General features: G+C 45.4%; 1 protein-coding gene across 1 annotated transcript in view; it reads right to left on the bottom strand.

Annotated features, from left to right (window-relative positions):
* The window catches only part of PTCHD4 (patched domain containing 4), a 59,327-nt gene extending 46,850 nt beyond the window's left edge, over positions 1-12,477 (bottom strand). Inside the window, exon 1 of the mRNA XM_081855490.1 lies at positions 11,902-12,477. Coding sequence (XP_081711616.1) covers positions 11,902-12,450 — 549 coding nt within the window. The 5' untranslated portion in view covers positions 12,451-12,477. The remainder of the gene's footprint in view (positions 1-11,901) is intronic.
* Between the last annotated feature and the right edge of the window lie 295 nt (positions 12,478-12,772).

The following is a 12,772-nucleotide window of genomic DNA, read 5'->3' as shown; positions in this document are numbered from 1 at the left end:
TGCTCAAAAATAGGGGCTTGTAACTTTGAAAGGAGACAGCCCACCTCAGCCCAGCAAGCTGAAGGAGGAGATATGGGATGCTGAGGGTGTTAGGTAGAAAAAAGAAAACAGGTTATGAGGAAAACAGCTTGATGAAGTCCCTGATAGAAATAAATTCATTTGGAAATGATTAGGGTTTGAGAGATGCAAATCGAGTTTAGCATCTCCCCTCCTCCTGTGAAACGGAGAGGTGGAGGAAGGTGTCTCCTGGGTGGAATCTATATACATAGAAAAAAACTCGTCTTCTGGTGAGGAGGCATCATGGCAGACGCCACGGCAGCGAGCAGCTCCTGAAGCCAGCCAGAACCAAGTGGGCTACCTGGCTGGCTCCCGGACTGCAGGGCCTGCTGCTGCTGCCACTGCTGCCACAATCGACAAGGAACTGGGGGCGCCCGGTGTGCCAACTGAGGGAGCTGCCAACCCCTCCCCGCAGGCTGAGCCGGGAACAAAAGTGACGACACCCAGCCACCCAGCCGACAATCTGGCACCAAGAAGATCCCGAAGCCGGCGCAGGGGAGAAGAGGAGAGAGGAGAGGAGAAATGAAAATGATGTATAGGTGGTACATGACCCCAGTCAAGCTTGCAAAAATCTATCATTTGCCCGACAATAAATGTTGGAAATGTAAAGAAACTGAAGGTACATTCTTTCACCTCTGGTGGACGTGCCCAAGGATTAAGGCTTTCTGGGAGATGATATATAATGAACTAAAAAAGGTACTTAAGTACACCTTCCCTAAGAAACCAGAGGCCTTTCTCCTGGGCATAGTCGGCCAATTGGTGTTAAAGAAGGATAGAACTTTCTTTATGTATGCAACAGCAGCAGCAAGAATTCTCATAGCAAAGCATTGGAAGACACAAGATGTACCCACTCTGGAAGATTGGCAGATGCAAGTAATGGAGTATATGGAGATGGCGGAAATGACTGGCAGAATCCGAGACCAGGGAGAAGAGTCGGTGGAAGAAGACTGGAAGAAATTTAAAATTTATTTACAGAAACATTGCAAAATTTTTGAATGTGAACGATGTTGGAATGAAACGAAGTGGTTCTAGCAATATGATTAGAAGTTACAATATGTGAGGAAAAATAACTAAGGGTAAAACAAGAGGGTATGAATTTGCTGAACAAATTTGTAAATGGAATACAAAAAAGGGAGGTGTGAGGAAGTCATGAAAATAAGTTAATGAGTGGTACGATATCTGAAAGAGTGATTTTTTAATTTTTTCTTTTTAAATTTTGGTTTTTGTCTTTTTGTTTGTTTGTGTGTTTTTGTTTTTTAAACTTCTTTTTGTAAAAACTTAATAAATATTATTTTAAAAAAAGAGAGAGAGAGAAATAGTGGGCAAAGAAAGACACGGAGCCCCGACCTTGCTGCTGCTGCTGCTGTCCCCAATGCCACCACTGAGAAGGGAAAGGAGGAGAGGTAGGAAAGAGCAGCGGGAGGGCAAGGGAAGCCGTGAAAAGACACGCGGCTGAGCCCGACCCGAGCCTCCACCCCCCCCACCGCGCGGGGGGGGGTGTGTTTTGAAAAATACATAGCTCACTGTTGCCACCTAGTGCCACATTTGTATACTACACTTTACAACACATTTAAAACATTTTATTTGCAGCTGTGTAGCTGAGTCCCTGATGAAGCCCTGAGGCCAGGAGCGCTGCTCTTCTAACTTAGCTCCAGCCCTCAACAGGAGCACTTATCTTACACAACACGGGATACACCACGGGAAAGAAGCATTTGAGAAACTCGCCAAATCTTCCAGAGGGAGCAAGGGAGATTAACAGTGGCACAACTGGCACCCTGCACAGACTGATGACACATTATTCCGTTTCCAGAGGAGGAACCATGTTGGTCTGCTGCAGCAACGACAACCATTCTCTTTGTGTCATTATTGAGATCAAATGAGCACTTTCACCACACACTTTTCGGAACTAGCTAAAATAGTCTTGTTTAAGTAAGTGTACCCAGACATCGAGAATGTTGAGATAATTTTAATCTGTTTTAATATTTTAGCTTTTGTATGTTTTAAAGGATGGCTCTGAATTTTTCTGGATTTTACTGTTTTGTCTTTGGTAAACTGTTTGAGGTTTTTTACACTCAAGCGGTGAAAAAATAAAATAAAAATCTAAGTCAATGCAGACAGTCATCTCTCTCTTTGGTAGAACATGTTCATGTTTCTATTTACCAGGAGATTATTTGGAGACTGGAATAACCAAACACCTCATAATATATGCTCACCCTCACAACAGCTCTCTGGGACAAAAAGTGTCCCCAAGTGAGAAGCAGATGGGAAGCAGCTCAGAGGAACCAGTGGAACAAACCTCTGAGGAAACGTGGTGAGAACACTTTAAATTGATGGCATAAAAAGAAACACAAATGTGTTCCTATTTGGAGATTCAGTTCTCCCACATGCCCTGCCTGGGACGTTCTATGCCTGGCCCAGAGGTGACTCTTGTGTCTTTAGGAGTGAGGAAAAAGTTGGCAGCTGCACCTGCCTCATCATAACTGCTCTGAGAGGTAAGAAACTAGATGTACTAATTCACTTCTTTACACACAGCCAGTAAAGAGCCACTTAGGAGCTGTCAGTCTTGAACTGAAACAGAAAGGGTTGTGACCACTTAACCTTTATTTAAACCAGCACAGAACTGGTATGCGCAATTGGACATTTTTTATTTTGCGACAGCTAATCCAAAATTGCTTCCTTGATTAAATTTGCACAGCTAGGGTTGGTAGGATGCACCCCAGAAAACAAGCATTTGTGCTTAAAACAGGAGCTAGAGTTGCCCGGGGGCACCTGCATTGCCTTCCCCCAGTTACCCCCTGAGTTGCAGTGCTGAGCAGGAGTTTGCTACAATTGCCTGACTGAAGGTGGCCTGATGGGAAGGCCCTGCTGCTTTGTGCTTCCTGCCTTGTAGGCCCAGCCCTGTATTTTAGTGGTCTATCGACAAGGTATAGTTGTTTCTTATATGAAACAACGTGAGCTTACATCAACAAAATAAAAGAACATCGGATAACATGCATAATTTTCATTTGGTACCTCTCTATAGCAAACATGTCATGGAGTCCACTGTCACCCTGAAGCTAATTTTCTTAGTGCTAAACAAAACAAATTCCTTCCAGTAGCACCTTAAAGACCAACTATGTCAGTTCTTGGTATGAGCTTTCGTGTGCATGCACACTTCTTCAGAAGAAGTGTGCATGCACACGAAAGCTCATACCAAGAACTGACATAGTTGGTCTTTAAGGTGCTACTGGAAGGAATTTGTTTTGTTTTGACTATGGCAGACCAACACGGCTACCTATCTGTAACTTTCTTAGTGCTGTGTTTGTATGAATGTGGAGAACATTAGCACACATGTGCACTGCGTCATGTTCAAAGGCCTCTTATGTCCCTCCTCTTGGAATGTCCACATTGTGTTTCTTGGCCATGCTAGGGTGTGGCAAAGAGGTATTTTATAAGGAATACAGAGTATATTCCATAGCAGAAATGTTTTTACTTCAGACTTAAGGAGGTTGCATTCTAAAAGGGAACTGAGAAAAAACTTCTACAACAGCGCTGTTCTCAGTCAACCTAACATTTCAGTCATTTTTGCTTATAAGCTAAGTAGGTCATGCATTAAAAAAGCAAAAGTATTAAAGGTAAATCTCATTTAGCCAAGTGACCTAGAGCACACTGAAAACACCTAAGGTCTGTATTTTATTTTTATATGCACTGATGGGGAGCTAAGTAAGGTGCACAGAGTTTTGATGAAGAGAAGATACTAGAGCACTGATATGATGTTTCTATATTTATTATTCTTTATTATATTTTTAGTGATTTTTGCAATCAAGGGAAGCAAAAATAAAATGACATAGTCATAAAAATCAGATGCAAACAGCAAAAAAACTAAAATATTCATCTGACAATATGTTTAAAGGGAACAAGTCCTACCCTTGCTTTCAGTGACCCTCCAAATTAAGTTTGGACAAATAAGCTTACCCAGCAATGGTCCCAGATGTGCTTCCTGGAAAAGAGCCTTTTGCAGGTGGGGAGCCACCACTGAAACGTGGGGGTGGGTTGTAGGTCAAACCAGCACTGCAAACTAAGTGATAGCCAGTGCAGTCGAGCCAGGATAGCTGCTAAATGTTCAGACTGCCCTGCCCTGGTCAGCCCTGCTGGCTGCTGAAATCTGCATCAGCTGCAGTTTCCAAACTGTCTCCAAATGCAGTAATCTAATCTAGAGGTGACCAGAGCACAGACAACAGAAGTGGAGCTATCCCTGTCCAAATTGGGGCATAGCTGGGCTGCTGGCCAAAGCTGATGGAAGGCACTCTGCGCCACGGAGGCCACCTGAGCCTCAAGCAACAGCAAGGGATCCAGAAGGACCCGCAAGCTACATAGCTGCTCCTCGAGAGGGAATTTCATCCCATCCACAGTAGGGGACGCTCCACCCATCCAGTCTAGGGAGCCACCCACAAACAGTGCCACAGTCTTATCTGGATTAATCTTCAGTTCATTTGTTTGATTTTGTTCTATTTCTGGGGAATATGAGTTTGGCAGGACACCTGGCCTTGTTGTAAGCTATTAAAGGTCATTTTAGAAGCACCTGATGAAGTGTATATACATGGTTGGCTAATGGCACTCAGTAAATGCTGGAATGTGCATCGACGCCCGTGAGATTCACTCCATAATGTCACAGCAGCCCCGATTTTACAAGCTGCCAAAGTCAGGCAATATGTTTTGCAGTAACCTGACTTTTAATTTCTCTTCCTTCTGTGGGGGGTAATTCCCTCTTCCCATAAATATGTAAGTTAGATTTCATAGAGTGGTCCCAGGGCAGCTGCGGAAGAAATCATCTAGCATAAATTCATGCTGAGGTATTCCTGTCACTGCAATGGTGAAGCGAGTTCAGAGCTGGAGTGTGGTGGGCCCACGATGAAGGACATTTGAATGGCGCTTGGAACAACATGTGAGAGTTCGATATAGAATAAGTGTATGTGGCAGCTTCGTCACAAAGAAAACGCCTCAGAGCGATGGCATCTCCTGTCTTTTTCATCTTTGTACATGTTAAAGTTCTCAATAACCACAGAATGTCAAAAATATTGGTTTTTGATGGTAAAGTCAACTGCACTAAACACTAAGAGCATCTTAGGGCATTAACATCCAGAACATTAGCCTAACCCTAAAACAAGGGAGCATTCACAACATTTTCCCATAGTTAATAATCCATAAAGCATGTTGACCACAGTCATGGACAGCTGAGGAGTCAGTGATTAAATAGTGCACAAATGTGTAAATTTGTGTAAAATGTGCACAAGCGTGTGAATGTGTTATTTTGTTCTACCCCTGCCCCAGTGTCCCATAGAATAGAATCATAGGACTGGAATGGACCTTGGATGTCACCTAGTCCAAACCTTGGCTCTGTGCAGGTTGCAACAATAGCATTTCTGCCTGATGGCGATCCAGCCTTGAGTTTCATACCTTGCTTCCTGACTGGGCAACATGTTGCAATCAAGTCTGACTCTTGTTTCTGCCCTACCTAACATTTTGAAGTTCAGTTTGCCAATGTGTTGGTTTCTATAATAGAGAACCAAGGATTTCTGCAAGTCAGTTTCCAAACTACAGTTGTAACTTGACAGCTATGCTCCTTAAAAGTCTATGCCATTCCTCTACCAGAAAAGAAAGAAACATTCTGATCTAATTCAACTGCTCTTATGACAAATTTTCTGAAGTATGTAGAAAAGAAACAGACTTAGACCCAATAGGAAGTTTTTTAGAATCTAACTGGTATGTGGGAGTGGAGTTTTTGGCAACAGCTGCAGCAGACGCCCCCTCCCAAATTAAAAATCAGGTGGCATCTATCCAAAAGTTCTTAAAGAACTCAAATGTGAAATTTCTGGTCCTCTAAGAAATTAGCAGCAGCAGCAGCAGCAGCAGCAGCAGTAGTATATTGTCCTTCATCTATAGATCACAGTTCATATCCATAGTTCACATCATAATAATAAACATATGTAGCTTGTTTTTTAAAAGGGTCCAAGAAATTATACGTTAGTTGGCTTTGTATCTGTTCTGGGGAAAGTGATGGAAAGCATGACTAAAGACAAAATTACCAAGCACAGAGAAAAGTCAGCATGGCTTCTGAAAAGGTAAGACCTGTCCAAATAATTTTTTTAAGAGTTATTTTAGTGTGTCATTAAGCACATGGTGATGCAAAACGTTGGATCAGCTGGAACTAATGCTTTTTAATTTGTTCATGAATGAATGACCTGGAGTTAGTATTGAGCAGATGACACCAAATTATTCAGGTTGGTAAAAGACAAAAGGGGTTGCAACAAGTTGTGGTTCAATGTAAACAAGAGTAAAGTGTTACACATTGGGGCAAATATCCTAAGTTTCTGGTGGTTACTGACCAAGAAAGAGATATTGGGGTCACAGTTTGATGAAAATGTTGCATTGGTGTGCAACTGTTATGAAAAGGGTGAATTTAGTGGTAGGGATAGAAAATGAAACTGTCTGTATCACAATGCCTCCATAGCATAAATCAAAATGCTTATAAATGTGGCTATGTGTAGAATATTGTGTACATTTCTGGTAACCACAACTCAAAAAGGGCATTGTTGGCATCTGTCTTTCTTTTTTTGGTGGCTCTTAAAAGAGTCTTTGAGGTCGCGTGCCGAGGGCAAGCGGTGGGTCCAGGGAGCCTCTTCTTCTTGGGCTTGGCCACTTTGGCCTTGGGGGTCTTGGGCTTGGTTTGGCCTTGATTGCCTTGGCCTTGGCCATCGTCTGTCTTCAGAGACAATGGAGTACATCTCCAGTGGTGAAGCAAAACCGCTGCATTAGCACCACCAAAGTGACCTGGGCAGTGTGTCTGGAGGTCCTGGGCTGCCCAGACAACAAGACCCCCTTCTCAGCCTCACTGATGGGGTCCACAGGAAAGCAGAGCAAGGTGTTTGGCACCAGATCGTCTGCAGGAGTTGCTGGAAGGAGGCGCGCCAGGTGCCATCCAACCACCTTAGGGACTCCACTGGATTTGTGAAGGGTTTACTCCTGAGCCTTTTCTTCTTCTGAAGATATCCCACAAGGCAGCAGAGGTATAGGATCAGAAATTTCATTCTCCTAGATGGGCCAGATGGGCTACCTTCCTAGACTGACAACCCCCTCTCACTTCCCTCTACGGCATGTGCAGAACCGCCTTGACTGTTGGACCCACTCTTGGTCTCATCTGCTCAATCCACCAGAGCCTGTCTTTGAATGCAGGGGAAGCCCTTACTCACAGAGAGATTGAGACCCATCAGCTCCACTCACTGGCCAGTCAAAGCTGTTCTCAGGGCATAGAATCATAGAATCATAGAATCATAGAGTTGGAAGAGACCACAAGGGCCATCGAGTCCAACCCCCTGCCAAGCAGGAAACACCATCAGAGCACTCCTGACATATGGTTGTCAAGCCTCTGCTTAAAGACCTCCAAAGAAGGAGACTCCACCACACTCCTTGGCAGCAAATTCCACTGTCAAACAGCTCTTACTGTCAGGAAGTTCTTCCTAATGTTTAGGTGGAATCTTTTTTCTTGTAGTTTGGAACCATTGCTCCGTGTCTGCTTCTCTGGAGCAGCAGAAAACAACCTTTCTCCCTCCTCTATGTGACATCCTTTTATATATTTGAACATGGCTATCATATCACCCCTTAACCTCCTCTTCTCCAGGCTAAACATGCCCAGCTCCCTTAGCCGTTCCTCATAAGGCATCGTTTCCAGGCCTTTGACCATTTTGGTTGCCCTCCTCTGGACACGTTCCAGTTTGTCAGTGTCCTTCTTGAACTGTGGTGCCCAGAACTGGACACAGTACTCCAGGTGAGGTCTGACCAGAGCAGAATACAGTGGCACTATTACTTCCCTTGATCTAGATGCTATACTCCTATTGATGGAGCCCAGAATTGCATTGGCTTTTTTAGCTGCCGCGTCACACTGTTGACTCATGTCAAGTTTGTGGTCAACCAAGACTCCTAGATCCTTTTCACATGTAGTGCTCTCAAGCCAGGTGTCACCCATCTTGTATTTGTGCCTCTCATTTTTTTTGCCCAAGTGCAATACTTTACATTTCTCCCTGTTAAAATTCATCTTGTTTGTTTTGGCCCAGTTCTCTAATCGGTCAAGGTCGTGTGGAAGTGTGATACTGTCCTCTGGGGTGTTAGCCACCCCTCCCAGTTTGGTGTCATCTGCAAATTTGATCAGGATGCCCTTGACAGCTTCTGACAGCTTCTGACAGCATGCTGACAGCTTCTTGGAGCCCCTCCCCAAACACCCCATGCGACCCCCCAAAAGGATATTATAGAGCTGGAAAGGGGGAAGAAAGGGGTGACCAACATGTTTAAGGGGCTGGAGCAACTCCTCTGTGGGCTACAGTTACCACATTTGGGGCTCTTTAGTTTAGGGGGGGAGACAAGTAAGGAGGGAGGCTGGGATAGTGCTGTAGAAAACTATGTGTGGTGTAGGAAAAGTAACACTAGAACCCAGGGCCTTCCGGGGAAGCTGAATGTTGGAAGAGGCACTAACAAAGCAAAGTGTTTCTTTACACTGCGCAAAGTTAAACGATGTGATTTGTTACCACAAGATGTAGCGATGGCCATCAACTTGGAAAGTGTTAAAAGGGAATGACAACCATGTCTATTAGCATATTTGTGTGTGTCTATACTGTATATTAAATTTCTGTCTCATTTTTCTTTTTTCATGGAACCCAGATTGGAATATATGTGGAATCCAGGGACTGACCAGACACAGGAGTTTCAGCAAGGTCACAGTGGCCTCTTGTGCCTTAAGCTAAGCGCTGCCGGATCACACCAAAGGCCTTGCCCAGTCTGCTCTTTGGGCACTTAGAAGGTATCCATAGAAAACAAAGAACTACAAAGAACTACATGTAGCAGGCTGGTGTGAGAAGGACCAAAGCGTTCTGCTCCTCTTCTGGGACCATCTCCCCCACAAATGGGTTACCAAATGAAGGAGAGGCCCTTCTCCACAGTCCAAAACAGCTCTTGTTTTGTATTTGTTTTGTTCTTTTCAGGTTAGCAACTTTTTTGGATTTTCTTACCATTTCCTTATGTATTTACAATTAGTGGTATGAGGGGAATTTTAAAATATGCAGGAGCAATCAAAATTAGAAACATTATATGCTTTTTTTACACACATTTCTATGGTAAAAGTATCTGTATATCATGCACAGACGTTATGTGTGGCAGTCTTGCTACATGGACAGACAGAAAAACTAACATACATGTCATTGTTACAAAGTTATAACATTCCTTTTTAAACACAAGATTTTTTTAATCCATCAAATCTTCAATGGTGGTAATAAATCTTGCAACTGGTGTTGAACCTTGATTGAAGTCCTTTTTTTGCACTTGGATGTTTTCTGTTTGGCCTGTTTGGCTTGTGGGTGTCATATATGTGGTAGAATTGGCCTCTTGCCCGGTGGTTGGTCAAAAGTGAACTCAACCAAGGAAGGTGCTACCTTCATCACCAAAACACGGACTCTGCTCTGTTTGGTTGGTTGGCCTGCCCAAGGGACACAAGGGCAGAGAGCTGGCAAGGTTTCATAGGGGAGGAATACAGGGCCAGCCTTGGGTCAACTCACTCTCCCTGAAAGAAGCTGCGGTCCAAAGTGCAACCAAGGACAGGGTAGCAGGAGCTGCATCTCTTGAGTCTCAAGGTTCTTTACAACTAGAAGGAGCAAGTGAAAAGAACAGCTAACCAATATTTGGCCACGTTAACTGATCTTGGGCCTATGGAAGAGAACCTTTAAACCTAAAGATTTCATTCCCTAATAGCTGTGCACAGAGACATGGAAATAAATTATGGTGTTAATGCACAGTTTCATATTCCACAGAGCAACATGGACTTCCACAGGAGCACCAACCATGCCAGCCAGAAATTCCCTGAGAGCCCAAAGGAACACATTAGATCCCATCAACCTTTAGGGGGGGTCCTAATCGACCTCTTCTTCCTATGGTGGACAGCAGCAGCTGGAGGCCCAAACCACCCCAGGATGTGGTGCAATGGCAATGGCAAACTCCCGCAGTTCCAGCTGACCCCGTCTCCACCAAGTCAAGAACATCCAGGACGACCTGCCACATAATGGGGCAGACTCACAGTTCTAGACTCAGGGGCTTCTCAGAATGCAAAAAGTTACAGCACATCTATTAGGTGTTTCTGAGCATGGAGAAAGATTCACTAACGGCATGGAACAAAGTTTAATTCCCTGACTGTTAGTTTTCAAAGCCGTTTTCCTGCCCAACAAAGACAAGTCATGTATATGAATCAGAAATAAACATAAAATGCCCCTCAGTTATAGAAATCAGAAAAAATCCCAGTCAGATGGGTGGTATATAAATAATAAATTATGGCATATGAATATGTTGTTGTTGTTGCTGCTGCTGTTATTATTATGTACTCCATCTGTCATATCTTTCCTACACAAAATAAATAATTTCAGTGAAAGAAAATGAACTACTACAGTGTGTTTTTCTTACTTCACTTAGGGCTTATGGTAGACTTTATGCACATTTTCAAGTATGGATATTTTCCCATGTAGGACATTATCATTCACACACACACACACACACACACACACACACAAATAGCTGAAAGAAACATGTAAGGTATAATTCAGCAAAAGTTAATGCTGGCAAAGTTCTTCTGGCAACAATGGGATGGGATGGAATGGGACATGCAACACAGCACTGCGCATGGTTACTTGGAAGTAAGTCCCCCTGCTTTCAATAGGACAACTACTAGGAAAGTGTGCTGAGGATTGCAGCCTTAAACAAGCCCTCTTAATCTCAGTAGGGCTTAGATGTGACCAGGTTTTGCTGCATTGTGCTCATATTTATAACTTCCAGGTAGATCAGGAGAACCCACTATTAGGGCTGCAGCCTGAACTAATGTAGGTCACAACCATAAAAATGAATGGTGTTTTTTTTCTGAAGAAAAATAAGAAGTTTTTGTGGGTTTCCAAATGTATGTTTGGGCTAAAGGTGGGTGTCAGGGATCACAATAAGATATGGTTTCTGAACTACGTGGCTAAGGCTTAAATTGCACATTCAGTGATGTCAGTGATAACAAAAGGTTGCAGGTTATACCTGAAATTCTGTCTGCCATGCAACACAGCAGTCTCAAGAAGAATCCTAGAATAAAATTTCTACCAGTGGAGAAATTGTTGAGCCAAGCATTCATATCCACGGTTGCATTTTTTAGATTCAGGTAGGGAACCTTTGTTTGCCTTGGGATATGAAATATTAGGGTTAGCTGGGCAGAAACTTTCCATATCCCACCATTTTGCCTTTACTTGAGCATTGCATTGATGGTGCAATCCTATATGCCAGATCATAACCAGTGGCAAGGCTGGCCGTGCGGACATTGGCCATCAGACTTGCCCCCCTAGGCATGCAGCTAACGAACACAATTCCTAGAATCACTACTGCAATACTTCTGCCATCAGCACACTACAGGGCAGGTTTCCTAAAATACACCTGAGGGAAGCCTTTTCTGGACCATATCAAAGGTCTGTTCCCGTACCAAGCTGAGTTCATGACAAGTGCAAAAAATGTGACATTTCCCATATACATTCCTGTGATGGATTAACCTCTGCCTGAAAAGCGTTGCAGAGCTTTACCCCATGCTCAGTTTATTTGCAGACGGGACAATTTCCCACTCCACACCATTCCCACCCACCCCCAAATCTACCCGCCCCCCCCCCGGATTCCCCATAGAAGTATGTCATTGGGTGCCGTCTTTGGAAAACTACCCCAGAAATGACCACGGCGCTTCTCTTTGCTGTTGAGGACAAGGAAGGAAGTGCTGCCTCTTTAACGGGCAAAAGCATGCAGTTGAGAGCATACCTTCAATTTAGTGTTGGGATAGCTCACTTGCACCCTGGCTGTTGTCTTATTGGAGAGGGCAGCCTGCCTCAGATCCTCTAGCACTGAAATTATATCATCCAGCACGCATTTCTTATCCTGATTTCTCAACACACACAGATGGGAAAAAGTATAATTATAGCCTTTGTGGTTCACCTTCATTTCCAGCACGGCTCGGTGGATGCGCAGCAGTCCTTCTGCCTGATGCAGAATATTGCCTCCGGGCTTGGAGAGGGCGATCAGGCGGCCATAGCGCCCCGGGGTGTGCAAGTCCGAGTAGAGGCGGCTTTTGGAGCGGTCCAGCGGGAAGAGGCTGTTGGCCAGGCTGCGCTCGATCTTGGCCAGGCTGTGGCTGGGCGCCACCAGGCGCTCCAGGTCGGTCTCGGGCTGGAAGCGGTGCAGGGCGCTGAAGCCGAAGATGAGCGTCAGCACTGCGGGCACCGTCAGGAAGAAGACCGGGTGGCGGCTGACGAACAAGCCCAGCTGGTGGCACGACGAGCGGAGCCCTCTGTGGATCGCCTGCCGCAGCATCCTCCTCCGCCCCAGCCGGCGCCAGGCTGCCGGCGCCGAGCGGGCAAGCGCACCTTCCGCGGGGCTCCGCGCCGGATCCGCCTGCCGCGTGCACGCCCGGCGCGCGCCCCCGCCCCGCCGCCCCCGCCCGCGCGCCCGCGCGCCCGCGCCGTTCAAACACTGCAGCAAGTTGCAGCAGCGCGGAGGAGAAGCGCCGTCCGGGGGGGGGGGCGAGGGAGGGAGAGGGCAGGGCTTCCCTGGCTGGCTGCCTCTCGCCCGCCCGCCCGCCCGCCCGCTGGCGCGGATCCCCCACCAGCATCCTCGCCGGCGGGGCTGCAGCAGC

Source organism: Podarcis erhardii (genome assembly GCF_964252035.2).
Source record: "Podarcis erhardii genome assembly, chromosome: 3".
NCBI lineage: Eukaryota > Metazoa > Chordata > Lepidosauria > Squamata > Lacertidae > Podarcis > Podarcis erhardii.
Note: the sequence above shows the minus strand (reverse complement) of the source record. Positions and strands in the feature narration are given on the sequence as shown.